Source organism: Amia ocellicauda, chromosome 6 (genome assembly GCF_036373705.1).
Source record: "Amia ocellicauda isolate fAmiCal2 chromosome 6, fAmiCal2.hap1, whole genome shotgun sequence".
Taxonomy (NCBI): domain Eukaryota; kingdom Metazoa; phylum Chordata; class Actinopteri; order Amiiformes; family Amiidae; genus Amia; species Amia ocellicauda.
This window is the reverse complement of record NC_089855.1, coordinates 3,850,855-3,866,986: the sequence shown is the minus strand read 5'-3', so window position 1 is coordinate 3,866,986 and position 16,132 is coordinate 3,850,855. Positions and strand designations below refer to the sequence as shown.

The window sequence follows — 16,132 nt, the reverse complement described above, 5'->3', positions numbered from 1 at the left end:
AAACCTCTGCTTCAAGCTGTGTTGATGCTGGTGGACTAAGGTGTGCAGGCTGAGCTGTTGGTAGCCGCAACCTGTCCATTGGCAGTAGTATCTCTCGCCCTGTCATTAACAAAGCTGGGGAAATCCCTGTGGTGGTGTGCTGAGTTGCTCTGTAGGGCAGCTGAGTGGCTACAGTGGTGATGGAGCAGGCTGCCCAGTTTTCCCACTGACCAGGCAGGCCGTGCAGTCCTTGACCAGTGCCTCAATATCATGATCAATACCAGGCCACCACACAAGGTCCCGACACCTCTGCTTCAACCTACCAATGCCCAGGTGTCCCCATAACCAGCACTCGTGCATGCACAGCACTTGGCACAACCATGTCCTGGGCCAACCAGGTGTCGTTCCAGCAGGACAGCTCCTCATTGATTCTGGCAAATTGTTCCAGTTTGTCCGGCACCCGGTGTGGCCAGCCATCTGTGATGTAGGAGTGCAGAGTGCAGAGAAGGGGGTCCTCCACTGATGCTTGCCAGAGCTCAAGAAGGGACACTGCATTCTGGAGAAGAGCATGTAGCAACTGGATCAGGTCCTCTTCCATATCCACAGGTTGGCCAGCAGGGTCAGGAACAATGACTGATCTGGACAGCAGGTCCGCCACCACATTGTCCCGGCCTGGAGTGAACTGCAGGTGAAAGTTATACTGCTGGTCCATCCACCTGTATAGCCGGAGTGGTTTATGTCCCATGCGTGAACATCTGGCTGTAGAGATACACGTACCAGCGTTCACATGCCCAGACACATGCTAATGCCTCACGCTCCCCCACCGAGAAGCAAAGGCAATGGGCTTCTCCACACTGTCCTGAGTTTGGGAGAGGATGGCCCCCAACACCATGGCCCATGTGTCACAGTTGACCATGGTGGGGCTGGCAAGGTTGAAGTGTACCAGGATGGGTGCAGTGGTGAACTGTTGTTTTAAGAGCCGTCAGGCCGAGGTCCTGTCCCAGGGGGCCTCCTTCTTAAGCAGTAGGTGCAGTGGTGAGGTTGTAGCTGAATACTATGGCAAGAAATGGAGGTAGTATGCTGTCATGCTCAGAAAGGAGGCGAGCTGTGTCACAGATATGGGCTGGTGAATCGCATCCACATTTGATTGCAGTGGTGACATGCCTTGGGCTGACAGGTGGAACCCCACAAACTCAATTTCTGCCACTGCAAAAAAATATTTATCCTCGTTGAGCGTGAGGTTGTGCTGGGCAAGTGTGCGGAACACCTGAAGAAGGTGCTCATTGTGAACTGAGGTGTTGGGACCATGCACCACGATGTCATCAAGATAAAGGGACACTCCTGGGAAACCTACAAAGACAGAGGACATAATCTTTTGGAAACAGCTAGTTGCAGAGCTGAGACCAAAACGCATGCAGGTGTAGCGAAAAACACTAGCATGTGTACCAAAAGCTGTAAGGTCCCTGCTACTGGGGGGGAGGGGCACCTGGAGGTAGCCTTGGCATAAGTCCAGTTTGCTAAAGATCATAAAGCCATAAAAGAGGGTGATATGCCCTTTGGTAGTTGGGAGTGGGTACTTGTCGGGGATGATAGCGATGTTCACTGCTCAGAGATCAACGCAAACGCAAAGTCCCCCAGTTTTTTATTTAGCTATGATGAGAAAATCCAGGTTGAAGCATTGATGGGTTAGATGATCCCAGAATCAGTTTCAGCTCAAAGACACCTGATCCCACATGGCGAGGGGAATATGGTGCAGTGGTTGGATAACTGGCTGCACTGAAGGGTCAACCTTGGGCTGGTGGACGAAGGTAGAGAAGCAGCCCAGATCATCAAATAGTGCAGGCCATTGTTGCTGCCAAGGAGAGACAACCTGCAGGATGATTGTGCCACAGTTATCAGTCAAGGAGAAGTCCAGTGCGATGAACAGTTCGAGGCCCAGGAGGTTGGCCCCTTTGCACGTGATGTGGAATGAGAAGGTGGGCAGAGATCTGGTGCTGTAGTGCAGGAGCCCAGGACCTCAATTCTGTCATGTCCATAACCATTGAGGGAGTTGGAGGGGCACTGTAGAGGCATGCAATTTTATATGTGTCAAAGAAATCCTTTTTTCAATAATGTTTTACCATATAATTTAATCATGCAGCGCTCCAAATTTACAATGCAGCACCAACTCTACCAATGCAGCTGCGTATTGCAGAATAGACTCAGCTGGCAGCTGGCCTTGCTGTTGGAAAGTGAACCGCCGGAGATGGACCCTGTGTGTGGCGGCGAATTGTGCCTGGATTACAGTGACAGCCTCCACGTACGTGGTAGCAGGACCCAGGGTATCAAAGATGTGCTATCCCTCAGTTCCCAGGCAGTGCAGCAGCATTGCAGGTTTGCGGGCATCACTCACATCATCCAGACCAAGTGCAAGCAGGTATGTCTGAAATCTGAACAGTCAGCAAGTCCAGGGAACAGCCTGAAAGGGAGGCAAGGAATGCAAGTGAAAATTCTGCCATTATTGTCGCCAATATTGTGTTATAATAAATATCTGGAAACCAACTGTATAGGTTAAACTGTATAGGACGTCTTTATTATCTTTGTTACAATTGCCAGAACATGCTGTCTCTCTCATGTAGCACACATACACACACAATTCCAGCACGACACTCATTCATCCAGGAAGACACAAAACAGAAAACTGCTGATGCTTAATAAATGAACATAACAAGCAAGACATCACCATGGTGGAAGGAACACAGAGCTAGGAAGGCAAAGCCGCCTCTCTCCCTTCAGAAAATGGCAGGCCAAGTAGTGGGCATTTTTTAATATCCAACAGCAGAGATTAATTTTTAAATGACGAGGTGCCAGAACTCAATACAAATGAGAGAGAGCAGATGTACAAGGTGGAGCGCTAGGTTTAAAAAGCTCCACCGGGGAGCTTTGAATATTAATCAGTCTATTAATATATTTGCAGAAATGTAATTCAGGAGTCAATGACATCAAGCAATTACTTCACGATTATTTTTAAATTATAAAATGTTTCAATGTTAAGGATCTGTATTATGTTTGTATGATAATTTTAGCTTGCAACCCACTTCTGCTGGGGCGGCACAGTGGTTAGCACTGCAGCCTCCCACTGTCCAAAGACACTCTAAAATTGCTGTGTGTGTTGCCCAGTTATGGCCTGGTGTCCTGTTCTGGGTGTATTCCTGCCAGAATCGGCTCCAGCTTCCCTGCGACCCTCACCAGGATAAGTGGTTTTGAAGATGGATGGATGAACCCACTTCAGGTCCCCTATAGATTGCAGAAAAGTATTACAGCCAGATAAAAATGTTAATTTCCATTCTAACCATTGTGAACTCTAAGGGCTTGATTTTTCCTTGAGCACAAATTGCCCACATACAATGTACTGTTGCATCTGCCATTTGCACACAGTGGAAAATATATGACACTTTATATTTATTTCCATTGATTATATGGGGGGTATGGGGGGGGGGAATACAGTGTATTTTTATTGCATACTGTCTTCTTAATTTGTGAATTCTGTATATTGTAAATTAGGTGTATATTGTATATTGTGTTGTGTAACAGATGTGTAATTGTGTTAGGTGTAAATCAGATATTTAGGGAAATTGTCGTACTGCTATGTTGCTTGGAACTGCACCCAAGATTTTCACCCACTGTTGCACTTTTGTATATGGTTGAGTGACAATAAAATAAAGGGGAAAGGAAAGGAAATGAACTATAAGCCTAGATGTTTACAAAGTTAAGATTATGTGGCAGGAGAGAGTGTCCTGCCACTTTAAGAGACTAGCTGCCGCTCACAGCCTGTTGGAGCTGGGAGACTTAATTGACTGATTGGCCATCATGAGAATGCAACAAATTGCTGCTTCATGTATGGTTGGCCAATCATTCAATTAATAATGTAATGTAATGTAATAGTAATGTTTGCATTGGCCCAAAGGTGAAGTTCACACAACATATTGTTAGATAAACTAAGTGTAAAACATAAAGTTTACAGTATGTAAACCAGCTGTACATGAATACATGGTGAGCTAGAGAAGTATGCAGATATTTGGAATCACTGCAAAGGTGACGTATACATTTTTGAACCTGAAGTTTACACCTTACACCTTCTGTAAACTGAGTGTGAAACGATGTTTACAGTATTTCTACCAGCTGTACAAATATACATGGTGACCTACTAGGAAAGCAGATGTTTGTAAACACTGTGTAAACAAGATGTTTACGATATTGTGTGAATTTAGTAAACTTGTAGATTACATCAGTTTACAGAGTTTGCAGGTTTTGTAAACCTTTAATTTCATGGATTGGTCATTATTCTCAACTTTACAAATAACTTCTTCAAAAAATAAAGATATATATATATATATATATATATATATATATATATATATATATATATATATCTGCCATACTTTTGTGTTTCCAGTGGCATTGACTGAACCAAACACATATCATCTGATACAAATAATTCTTAATTATTTTAATTGTGTATTTTTAACAATACAATGTAACTGCCTGAAATGTTTCTGTTTTCCCTTTGAAGTGTTTCCCAGCACTCCTCTACACAGCTGTGGCCTCTCTACACTCCTCAGTAGAAACAATATCCAGCAGAACTGATAGAAGCTCCCTTCCCACAATGTTGCTTTACTCTTGTATCTTTTTCTATCTTAAACAAATAGGTCAAAGGGTCAAAAAGTCTGCTGTTCACCACGTCAGTGTGTTTCTTTAGAAATGTTGTGTGATGTAAACTTCAGTCCTCAGTGACGGCCTAATGAGTTGAACTAATTGCTTTAATTGCCTTTGTGTTACAGCCTGTAGAGCCCCAGTGGACTGGGACCTGGTATAAAGCTGTGTGTGTTCAATTCAGGTGCTCAATCTAGTGCTTCAGTTGGTAAGTGTCATGTATTCCTTTTCAGAGCGGATCAGTGTTGTCATTATTACACTTTCTGTGAAGATGCTGGCATATTCACTATGAGAGATCGCATTAGACATGTCACTCCTACAGAGTATACACCCCAGGAATACTGGTCTGTACACTCGAGCTTCAGGTTCTGTGGTTTGTCTATGAGGGCACATTCTCCAGTGACCCTCTGATCTGTTACCAACATGAGAATAAAGAGATGAATCTGCCTCCAATAATAACTGGATTTGGAAAACTGTGCTGTGCAGCCTTGGCAATGCTGCAGAATTGAGAACATGTTTTATATTTCTGAAATCATGTGTGGAACAGTTTTTGGATTATATAATGTTTTCTGAATTGTTAGCATTGTGTGTGCAACATATTCTGCTATTGAATGCAGAGCAATTAGCAAAACTTAGTTACATTCTAATATTTTTTTATTCAATGTGACAGGTTTTCTTTACTTATTTTACAGTGCATGTTTTACTCTTACAATTGATATAAAATGTGGTTGCATAATTGGGGGTGCACAATAGTGATACATTTAATGAAAGTGACTAGAAGGCAGACACTCTCATATTTCTGCTGGCATTTCACAGGTAAGGTCAGTCACCACTGCTGGAGATAAGACACCTTACAGAGACATTGTTACCAGGGAATGTGGTATGAAAAATGAATGTGGGTGATTTTCTCCTGTAACTGTATTTCTAAATTTCTGTTGAGGTTTTATTACCTGTCAGAATACATTGTCCTTTCATGTCCTATATATGTAATTTCTCATCATTTTCAGAACAGCCATGGCTGATACAAACTACACGGGATCAATGGTCAGTGAATTTGTTATTGTTGGTTTCCCTGGACTGCAGGACAGAGAGAGCAAGACCATCCTATTTGCTGTGTTCCTGACAGTCTACCTCCTCATTTTACTGGGGAATCTTCTCCTTATTTTCATACTGATGGTAGACACAAGCTTGCACAACCCTATGTACCTGACAATATGTAGCCTTGCTATTATTGACATCACCCTTTCTACATGCACTGTACCCACTATGCTAGCTGTCTTCAGGTCTAATCCTCACACTGTCTCCTTCTCAGCATGCTTCACCCAGACCTACTTCTTTCTAGCTCTGGCATCTATAGAAAGCTTTATCTTGCTGCTCATGGCTTATGACAGGTATGTGGCCATCTGTCACCCACTCCACTACCCAGCTAGGATGACCATTAGGTTCACTTTGCAACTCATAGTTGTTTGTTGGCTGGGAGGGTTCCTGAGCCCAATCCTTTTTTTAATTCTGGCACTCACAAAGCGGTTCTGTGGACCCAACATAGTCCTCCAATGCTTCTGTGATTATTCGGGAGTCCTACGCCTGGCCTGTGGAGATGTTCTCTTAATCAGCTATGTTAGCTTATCTGTTGGGCTGAGTATTCTTCTCATCCCTCTGTTTCTCATTCTGCTGTCCTATGTGAAGATCCTTCTGTCAGTATTGCGTATCTCTAGCTCAGCGGGAAGAGCCAAGGCCGTGTCCACCTGCAGCTCACACCTGCTGGTCATCTCTGTGTTCTTCCTCACAACTGCAGGGGTCTTCATCTCCTACAGGATTCCTGGGACCTCAGTGGACAGCCGTGTTATGGGGTCTGTGATTCAGAATGTCTTCCCTGCCCTCATGAATCCGATCATCTACTGCCTGAGGACTAAAGAGATCAGGGACAGCTTGGCAAAAACACTGAACAAGAGCAGTATCTTCCCAGGTAGCAAGTGAAAGGATTCAGCCCCTTCGTGAAATGATGCATGCAGAAGATGATGCTTTCCTAATCCAGGGGTCCTGGACAGTTTACTTTATATTCATATGGGATATGTATTCATATATTTGTGTGTGTAATCCCTATTGAAAATGCATAGCAGAACCGCATAATATTTTTTGAATATCTAAAATAGATGTATAGATTACAGAATTAAACATATTTAAAATATATCATACAATGATCCAATTTGGTTACATTGGAAAATAGAAGGATCATGCATTGTTACATTTTATTCAAATATTCAAATATATGCTTAAGTTATGAGCAGCCAATGCAGTGTATCAATAGGACATACATGGATCCGTTAAGACTCAAGAGCCCCATGAGACAGGAGGGAGCAGCTACAGGTCAGCCATTCGTTTGTAAGAGGCAATTTAAATGTGTTTTGGACCAGCATTGACTCTTTGTATAAGAGATTAATTGTTGATCTAAGATTAATCATGCCTATTTAATCCCAATGTATCTGTTGTGATCATTGTTTGCCATGATAATTTGCTAAAATAAAATTTGAACTAAGTAAGCGGGTGTATATATTATTATTATGAACAGTTGTTGTAATAGTTGCAGTTGTAGTAGTATTTTCTGTATGTATTTTATATACCAGATCTCCACGTAAATTAACTGACATTCACTCGACTGTGACACACTGTGGTTCTGAACTGGACCTGTGAAGCATTGCGCCCAATTACCCAATTTGCTACTGCACAGTCTCTGATACCCATGACAACACAAACACAGATACAGGATGGCTTTGTGGGTATGTTTATCTGTTCCAAAGGAGTAGCAGGTCAAATGGCAGAATCCTGCAACAGAAAATTAGAACAAGGTAGAGTAAATCATTTGTGCCTACAGCAATTAGATTATTAAATGATAGATAGATGTCCAACTACATAATTGGGTTTGGGTATTTTGATGTGCATGTTGTATATTTGGATTGTATATTGTATATGATATTTTATATTGTTAGTATTGCACAGAATATTCCATTGACGTGTGTGTGTGTGTGTGTGTGTGTGTGTGTTAGTGTATGTATAGTGTATTTCTGTGTTTTAAATGGGATGCGTATGACCATTTCCCCTTGAATTTCCCCTTGTGGGATAATAAAGTTTACCTTGACCTTGTTATTTCAACAGTGATATATACATAGTGTTGCTACAGAGAACACAGAATGTACTGTATTGAAATATTGTACTTATACAATTCCAACGATGGGTTGCGAATGCAGCCCTGGTTATCTGAAGAAGAGCATACTACCCAAAGGGGGATGGGACATCACGTGTTTTCAAACTTGGCAGCCTGTAGGCTGCTGTGAGCTGTCACTCAGGCAGATCATCTGCCTGCTTTATCTAGTACAGCTATCCTAGTTAAAGCAGGCAGAGGGATGGTCTCTGCCCCATTGTAACGTGCAATGTCCCATCCCACTAACTGGTACTGGTATTGTTTACCTCTTCATCCCAGGATGCCTACATGGACCAGCGGACGTAGTCACCCATCTCAGCTAGGTACCGGTTGCTTTAGCTTGTTTAACTGTATATATTTTGCACCTGTATTAGTAACCTTAGCACGGCAGCTACCGTTTGTTAGTTACTGACTTACTTGTTATACTATTTATTGTGTAATCTGTAATCAGAAATGGTTGCATTGCATATTATTATAGGGAGATATTGTTCAGTGTAATTGTGCGTTCGGCCTCACCTTGTCTGCAATCAGAATAGGTTGTTAATTGTGTTAGCATTCCTGACATTCCAAACACTTAATTCGGCCAATTGCTGTACTAGGGAGGCACTTGCACACTCTCACCAAGGCAGTGTAATTCAACATAATTCAGGTGTGTGCTCTCCCAATTAATTACAGGTGGACTATTTTACAGCCTCCAGGACCTTTGCACCAGCAGTCAGCGCCAGCAGCCTTCAGTACCCCCCCTCCGAAGGGCCCCACTTCCAAAGGGCAGGGACTCTAGCTGTGGGACTCCAGCGAGGAGAAGACTGTCAGGAGACGCCGCACATCAACACTAGGCAGCTATGCCTGTCTCTCCAATTCATGCTCTATCCTGCATCTCTGCGTGCACCTGCTCACCATTGCCTCCCTAATCCCTCTCACCTCATCTCTCTGCCTCTCCCCTCCTCCTTTCTCCCCTCTCTGGAGGTCTGTGGAACTGCCACTAATCCAGATAGCACAGGACGTTGGGCAACGTCGACATATGGTTGGCATGGTTGGACATCAGTCGCAGTCGGGTGGTGCAGTATAGCCAACGTCGGCATATGGTTGGCATGGTCAGACAGCAGTATGGTGGGGGGGTGACGTATACCCGACATCAGCATATGGTGGGCATGGTCAGACTGCAGTACGTCAAGGAAGTGGAGGATGACTGACGTCGGCAACTGGTTGGCATGGTTGGACTGCAGTTACGGTCGGCGAGATGGATCATGTCTGACTAAATGCCAACAGATATGATATCAGTGCAACTTGTTTTAATATATTGACCTATGTAACTTTAAAATATCATACATATGAATAATAATTATACATATGTTTGATACTGTCAAAAATGTTCCCAGCTTTATTATTTGAAAGTGCTTGAGTACTCTTCCTCGAGACCATACTGATGCTGGGGTCACACTACACGATTTTAAGCCAGATTTGAGCCAGATTTGGCCCTCATGACAAATCGGCCCTGATCGTTAGGACAGGCAGCTTGGTTGGGGCGTGTCCCTCCACTGATTGTCGTGTAGTGAGAGACGGTCTGCGATCCGATCGTAAGCTAGTCGGAGCCCCTACGATTTTATTAAACGTTTAATATTTACGACTTGATCGGCACCGATCGTGGAGAGTGACGTCATCAGCAGCCAATGACAGAATAAAACGGAATAATAAACATGACAGGAGAATAAGATTTTCATACATAATTAAAATACTTCAAATACCAATGGTTGTTTCAGTGCAGGTTATTTTAAAATACTCTAATACAGTGTAGCCTGGAGGACTGGTATTGAAGTCCTTCAGGTTAATTAATGTAATATAGGGTTAACCTCCGGGGGGAGCTATCCTTATTGTACATAGTTGGAAAAAAACAGGAAAGGGAACTGACGAGTTCTGCGATTAATCTTTAGTTCCTTTTCCTGTATCCCAAAGGTAATACCTATTGTAAATAGTCTGATACAATCCATTAATAAACTTTACATTTACAAACCATCCAATAATGATTATGATAAATATTGATGTGTAATATGTAAACTGTTGTTATCCAATGTATTTTTTTTGTTCCATTGTGTTTAGTGTTGTACTAAAACATATATACAAACGAGACATGTGGCATTGTTTACATTTTATATTTGGGTTATTTTGTTTATTAATGTAATCGAGGATGACACATTACATTTAAAAGATGTGTAAATGCACTTAATTGGCGAAAGAGAACCATGTTACGTTTGACATGTATTTCTGTTTTGATTTAATAAGATTGTGAACTGTGTACAAAATGAACAGAAATACTAAGAAAGTTCCTTTTCCTGTATCCCAAAGCTGGAGACACTGATCACAAAACAATAAAGCTTGTTGCTTTTCTTTTCTCTCACATCCTGGTGCCTGGGTTGTTTTATTATTAAATGGGATAAAATAAATAAGTAATACACAACGCAAAGTAACAAAATATATATATATATATATATATATACACTCACCTAAAGGATTATTAGGAACACCATACTAATACTGTGTTTGACCCCCTTTCGCCTTCAGAACTGCCTTAATTCTACGTGGCATTGATTCAACAAGGTGCTGAAAGCATTCTTTAGAAATGTTGGCCCATATTGATAGGATAGCATCTTGCAGTTGATGGAGATTTGTGAGATGCACATCCAGGGCACGAAGCTCCTGTTCCACCACATCCCAAAGATGCTCTATTGGGTTGAGATCTGGTGACTGTGGGGGCCAGTTTAGTACAGTGAAGTCATTGTCATGTTCAAGAAACCAATTTGAAATGATTCGACCTTTGTGACATGGTGCATTATCCTGCTGGAAGTAGCCATCAGAGGATGGGTACATGGTGGTCATAAAGGGATGGACATGGCCAGAAACAATGCTCAGGTAGGCCGTGGCATTTAAACGATGCCCAATTGGCACTAAGGGGCCTAAAGTGTGCCAAGAAAACATCCCCCACACCATTACACCACCACCACCAGCCTGCACAGTGGTAACAAGGCATGATGGATCCATGTTCTCATTCTGTTTACGCCAAATTCTGACTCTACCATCTGAATGTCTCAACAGAAATCGAGACTCATCAGACCAGGCAACATTTTTCCAGTCTTCAACTGTCCAATTTTGGTGAGCTTGTGCAAATTGTAGCCTCTTTTTCCTATTTGTAGTGGAGATGAGTAGTACCCGGTGAGGTCTTCTGCTGTTGTAGCCCATCCGCCTCAAGGTTGTACGTGTTGTGCCTTCACAAATGCTTTGCTGAATACCTCGGTTGTAACGAGTGCTTATTTCAGTCAAAGTTGCTCTTCTATCAGCTTGAATCAGTCGGCCCATTCTCCTCTGACCTCTAGCATCAACAAGGCATTTTCGCCCACAGGACTGCCGCATACTGGATGTTTTTCCCTTTTCACACCATTCTTTGTAAACCCTAGAAATGGTTGTGCGTGAAAATCCCAGTAACTGAGCAGATTGTGAAATACTCAGACCGGCCCGTCTGGCACCAACAACCATGCCACGCTCAAAATTGCTTAAATCACCTTTCTTTCCCATTCAGACATTCAGTTTGGAGTTCAGGAGATTGTCTTGACCAGGACCACACCCCTAAATGCATTGAAGCAACTGCCATGTGATTGGTTGGTTAGATAATTGCATTAATGAGAAATTGAACAGGTGTTCCTAATAATCCTTTAGGTGAGTGTATATACCTTTTCATAGGAGACATCATCGCATATGTGGGTCGTAATAAAATATTAGTCATGTATGCTCCTCAAGATAACAATTTGGATAATGGACTCATCCGTGAAAGTCCTATAAAAATACCATGCCAGCAGGAAATGGGTGTGGGGGCAAAACCTAAGGTTACTGTTATGGAGCCGCAAGCTCAAATGTATGATGCTGTCCCCTTACAGAGTGTAGTTGTGTCCTCCCCTAGTGTACCACTTACTGGCCAGAGGCATGTTACAAGTACACCATTAAACAGTTATGGTAAAGGGAATGTGCCCTATAGAATCCACAATGTCTTATGGAACTCAGGAATTTGCACATACTTATGCTACTAATCAGTGGGGAAAAGCTGCTACCTATAGTACTGCACCTCCTTCAGTCATGATGTCCTCATCACATCAGGTTAGAAGCGTACCTGTGTTCAGTGGAAATGTGGAGAGCAAAATTTTGATAGAAGATTGGATTCGAGATATGCAGTATTTATGCAGTGCTGGGGCCATGCCTCCAAATTTCCTGTTTGCAACAATTGTGAGACATTTAAGTGGGGAAGCAAGGAAACTTGTTCTTAATTTGCCACTGAATGAACAAACGGCATCAAGGGCCTTTAATGAACTAAGGGAGGAATATAGTGAGACACAGGTTTCATCTGACCCTCTAGCAGATTTCTATGAAAGAAGCCAAAAGGCGGGTGAGTCTGCCTGTTCGTATGCAATAGCTCTAGAAGCAATCTTGCGCACAGATGAAGAGAAGCGCAATGGGAATCGCCCCTACCCAGACAGAGATTACAAGCTCACACGCCAGTTCATGCGAGGCCTCTGTGAGGAGGAAATGTATCTGAGACTTGCCCCTATGAAACCTACTTCCATGACTTTTAAGGAGTTACAGGCAGAGCTTAGACATTTGGCACGTGAGAGTAAAAGATTTAACTCAAGCAAGAAGTTGCGAAAAGGTCAAAGCCAGGGTCATACAGTAAGGATCGAAGAGGTGGTGCAGAACCCTAGAGGTAGACCTAATGTCGCTTCCAAACCACCCTCAGAAATTACTGAACTAATGGAATTGGTAAAGCAGCTGGCATTAGGACAGGCAGAGCAGTTAGAAGCTCAAGTCAAAAATCCCAGTGTGCCTAAGCAGAATGCAGCCCCCTGGAACCAAAGGTCAAGAGGTCAACGAAGCTTCAGACACTCTGACGTCACATGCTACAGGTGCAATCGACAAGGACAACTTGCCAGAGAGTGTAGAGCTCTTCTGCCAGAGGATCAAGTGCAAAATGGTGCAGGTGAGAACTTACAAGAGCCAGAGTTAAACTAGTACTGCAACAACTGAAGAGGTGGTGGTGGCCAGCTGCAGGCAATTAAGTCCCTAAACCAGAGCGCAGAGGAAACACCTTTAATAGGCCCAAGCAATGAGGGAATTGTGGCGATCAATGGAGCTGAATGTAGAGCTTTAATAGATTCAGGATCACAGGTAATCACAATTACAGATGTGTTCTTGAGTAAACACCCCTCCCTCAGGAAACAGAAGGTTGAGGCCTCGGATGTGCCCATAGAGGGGGCGGCAGGACAAGATGTCCCTCACAATGGGGTTTCCTACATTACATTGAGGTTCTTGGGTCAAGTACATGAAAAGGTTCCTGCTTTTGTAGTTCCAGTTACTGAGTATAGAAAAGAGGTTCCATTGCTCATAGGAACGAATGTTCTCCGTGCAAGCCGCAGTGATTTGCAAGCTCTCCATGGAAGGAACTACTTGAATCAGATCAAGCACCAATCCCCAGAATGGTAAACAGCTTTCCTGGAGTTTGGAAAGAAAGAGTTTGGGGGACCCATAGGCAAAGTAGGAGGGGCTAAATATGTAGGGAAGCATAATCACATTGTCCAGGCAGGGGAAGAAACTCATATTAACTGTGCAGTTCCCATGGGACCTGGTGAGGCACCATATCTTGCACTGATTGAAGGACGTCAGTCATCTAAGCTACCTATAGGCCTAGTTGTTGGTCGTGTACTAAATGACATTAACAGAGGACGTGTTCCAGTTAGGGTGTGCAATTTGTCTGCAAAGCCGATTAAAATCAAACCTAATACTTACCTTGCTGACCTCTTCTTAGTGAATAGCATAAATGATGTGGATGGCCAGACAACCACCACAAAAGAGGGAACATTCTCATTTGGAGCTTGCCGTGTCCAGACTGCTGTAGAACGTGATGGAAGTAATGATGAAATACCTCCCGTAGACATGACAGGTGTGGCTGTAAGTAATGAAGTGCAGCTGAAACAGCTAAAGAGGTTGTTGGCGAGAAATGCTGATGTCTTTTCACAGCACCCTCTGGATTATGTGAAAACTACGACAGTGCAGCACGAAATTCCCTTAGTGGATCCTCAGCCATTCCGGTTGCCATATAGGAAGATACCTCCATCCCAGTTTCAAGATGTAAGGAAGCAGATTGCTGAAATGGAAACCGCAGGAGTTATTCGTCCCAGCAAAAGTCCAAATGCATCTCCTATTGTGGTGGTGTCCAAAAAGGATGGATCCCTTCGAATCTGTGTTGATTACCGAAAGTTAAATTCACACAGCACTTGGGATGCATTTCCACTTCCGAGAATCGAAGAAGCTCTAGATGCTCTGGGTCAAGCCAAGTTCTTCTCCATGCTTGATCTCACTTCTGGATATTGGTAAGTGGAAGTTGCTGAAAAGGACAAGCACAAGACTGCTTTTAGCACCCCGATGGGCCTTTATGAAGCTAACAGGATGCCTTTTGGACTGCAAAACGCTCCTGCTACATTTCAGAGGCTAATGACCTTCTGTTTGGGTGACCTTAATTTTGCTAGTGTGCTGATATATCTTGATGACATAGTAGTGTTTTCAAAAACATTTGATGAGCATCTGGAACGTCTTCAACTCGTATTCGACAGATTACGACAGCATGGGTTAAAATTAAAGCCCTCTAAGTGCCATCTGTTGAAGACTGAGGTTCAGTACCTTGGACATATTGTTTCAGCTGAAGGAATCAAAACAGATCCAGAGAAGATCAGAAAGGTGAGGGACTGGAGAAGGCCTTCTACAAGGAAAGAAGTATTGCAGTTCCTGGGATTCTGTGGATACTACCGCCGATTTATTGAGGGCTATGCAGCAATTGCAGCACCCTTGTACCATTTGACTTCTGGTGACCCACATAAAAGAAAGAAAGGTGCAAAGAAGCCTGGTCCAGTACCCATACCATTTGAATGGGTAGATGAGTGTGAGTAATCTTTCCAGACTTTGATTTAAAAGCTGACCACTACACCTGTGCTAGCATATGCAGACTACAAATTGCCATTTGTGCTGCAGGTGGATGCATCTGGTGAGGGATTGGGTGCCGTGCTTGCACAGATGCAGAATGGGAGCGAACGCGTCATTGCATATGCCAGTAGAGCCTTGAGGCCAGCAGAAAGTCGATATCCAGCACACAAGCTTGAGTTCTTGGCACTGAAGTGGGCAGTGACCGAAAAGTTTAACAACCACTTATATGGACATCGCTTCACGGTGCTGACTGACAATAACCCGCAAAAGGTAATGACATCTGCCAAACTGGATGCCACTGGCCAGCATTGGGTCTCTCACTTGGCTATGTTTGACTTCGATGTTCAGTATAGAAAAGGGAAGTTCAATGGAAATGCAGACGCCTTATCGAGGATGCCACATGAAATAGTTATTGCAACACTTCACAGCTGTCCACAGAGAGCAGGGAGATGTTTGACAAGTCACCATGGAGGAGCCTCTTGCAACTAACTCCAATGTGGAAGAAAGGTCAACTATGACACAGGACCAGTATTTGGCCCCTGGAATGGATGTACTACCAGCCATGATGAAGCAGGAGCTTCGTTCTGGACAAAGGGAAGATGCTGTGATTGGCCGCACAGTGTATTACAAGATGCGAGGCTATAAGCCCAATAGTAATGAGAGAGGGAGGGAGGCTAAGTCTGTGCTCCTTCTTCTTAAAGAATGGTCTAAGTTAATCATCCAGGATGGGATTTTGTATCGTCAGACACAAGACAATCAGAGAGGAAGGATTAAACAACTAGTGTTGCCTGAGAAATGGAGGTCAGGGATAAAGACAGGTTTACATAATGATGCTGGTCATTTTGGTCTGGATCGCACCTTTGCAATGGTCCGTGAAAGGTTCTATTGGCCCCAAATGTATAGTGAGATTAAGGATTGGTGTGAGGGATGTGAGAGATGCTACCTTCGCAAAACCCCAGTCTCAGGTATACATGCACCATTGGTCAGTATCCACACAAGGGCACCATTAGAACTAATATGCATTGACTTCCTGACACTTGAGCAATCGAGTGGAGGAGTTGAAAATATATTGGTTGTGACCGATAATTTTTCCAGGTTTGCTCAGGCTTACCCCACCCGTGATCAAAAGGCAAACACAGTCGCCAAAGTCTTGTGGCATAATTTCTTGTGTAAATTTGGGTTCCCCAACCGAATTCATGCTGACCAGGGCAGAAATTTTGAAAGCACACTCATTAAGGAGCTGTGCAA

The 16,132-nt window shown here is 43.4% G+C and overlaps 1 protein-coding gene across 1 annotated transcript; it reads left to right on the top strand.

Moving 5' to 3' along the window:
* Positions 1-5,937: 5,937 nt before the first annotated feature.
* Positions 5,938-6,765, top strand: LOC136751718 (olfactory receptor 2AT4-like). Its single transcript, XM_066707510.1, has 2 exons — positions 5,938-6,113; positions 6,285-6,765. The coding sequence occupies exons 1-2, from the start codon at positions 5,938-5,940 to the stop codon at positions 6,646-6,648; spliced, it is 540 nt and encodes a 179-aa protein (XP_066563607.1). The 3' UTR covers positions 6,649-6,765.
* The last annotated feature ends 9,367 nt before the right edge of the window (positions 6,766-16,132 follow it).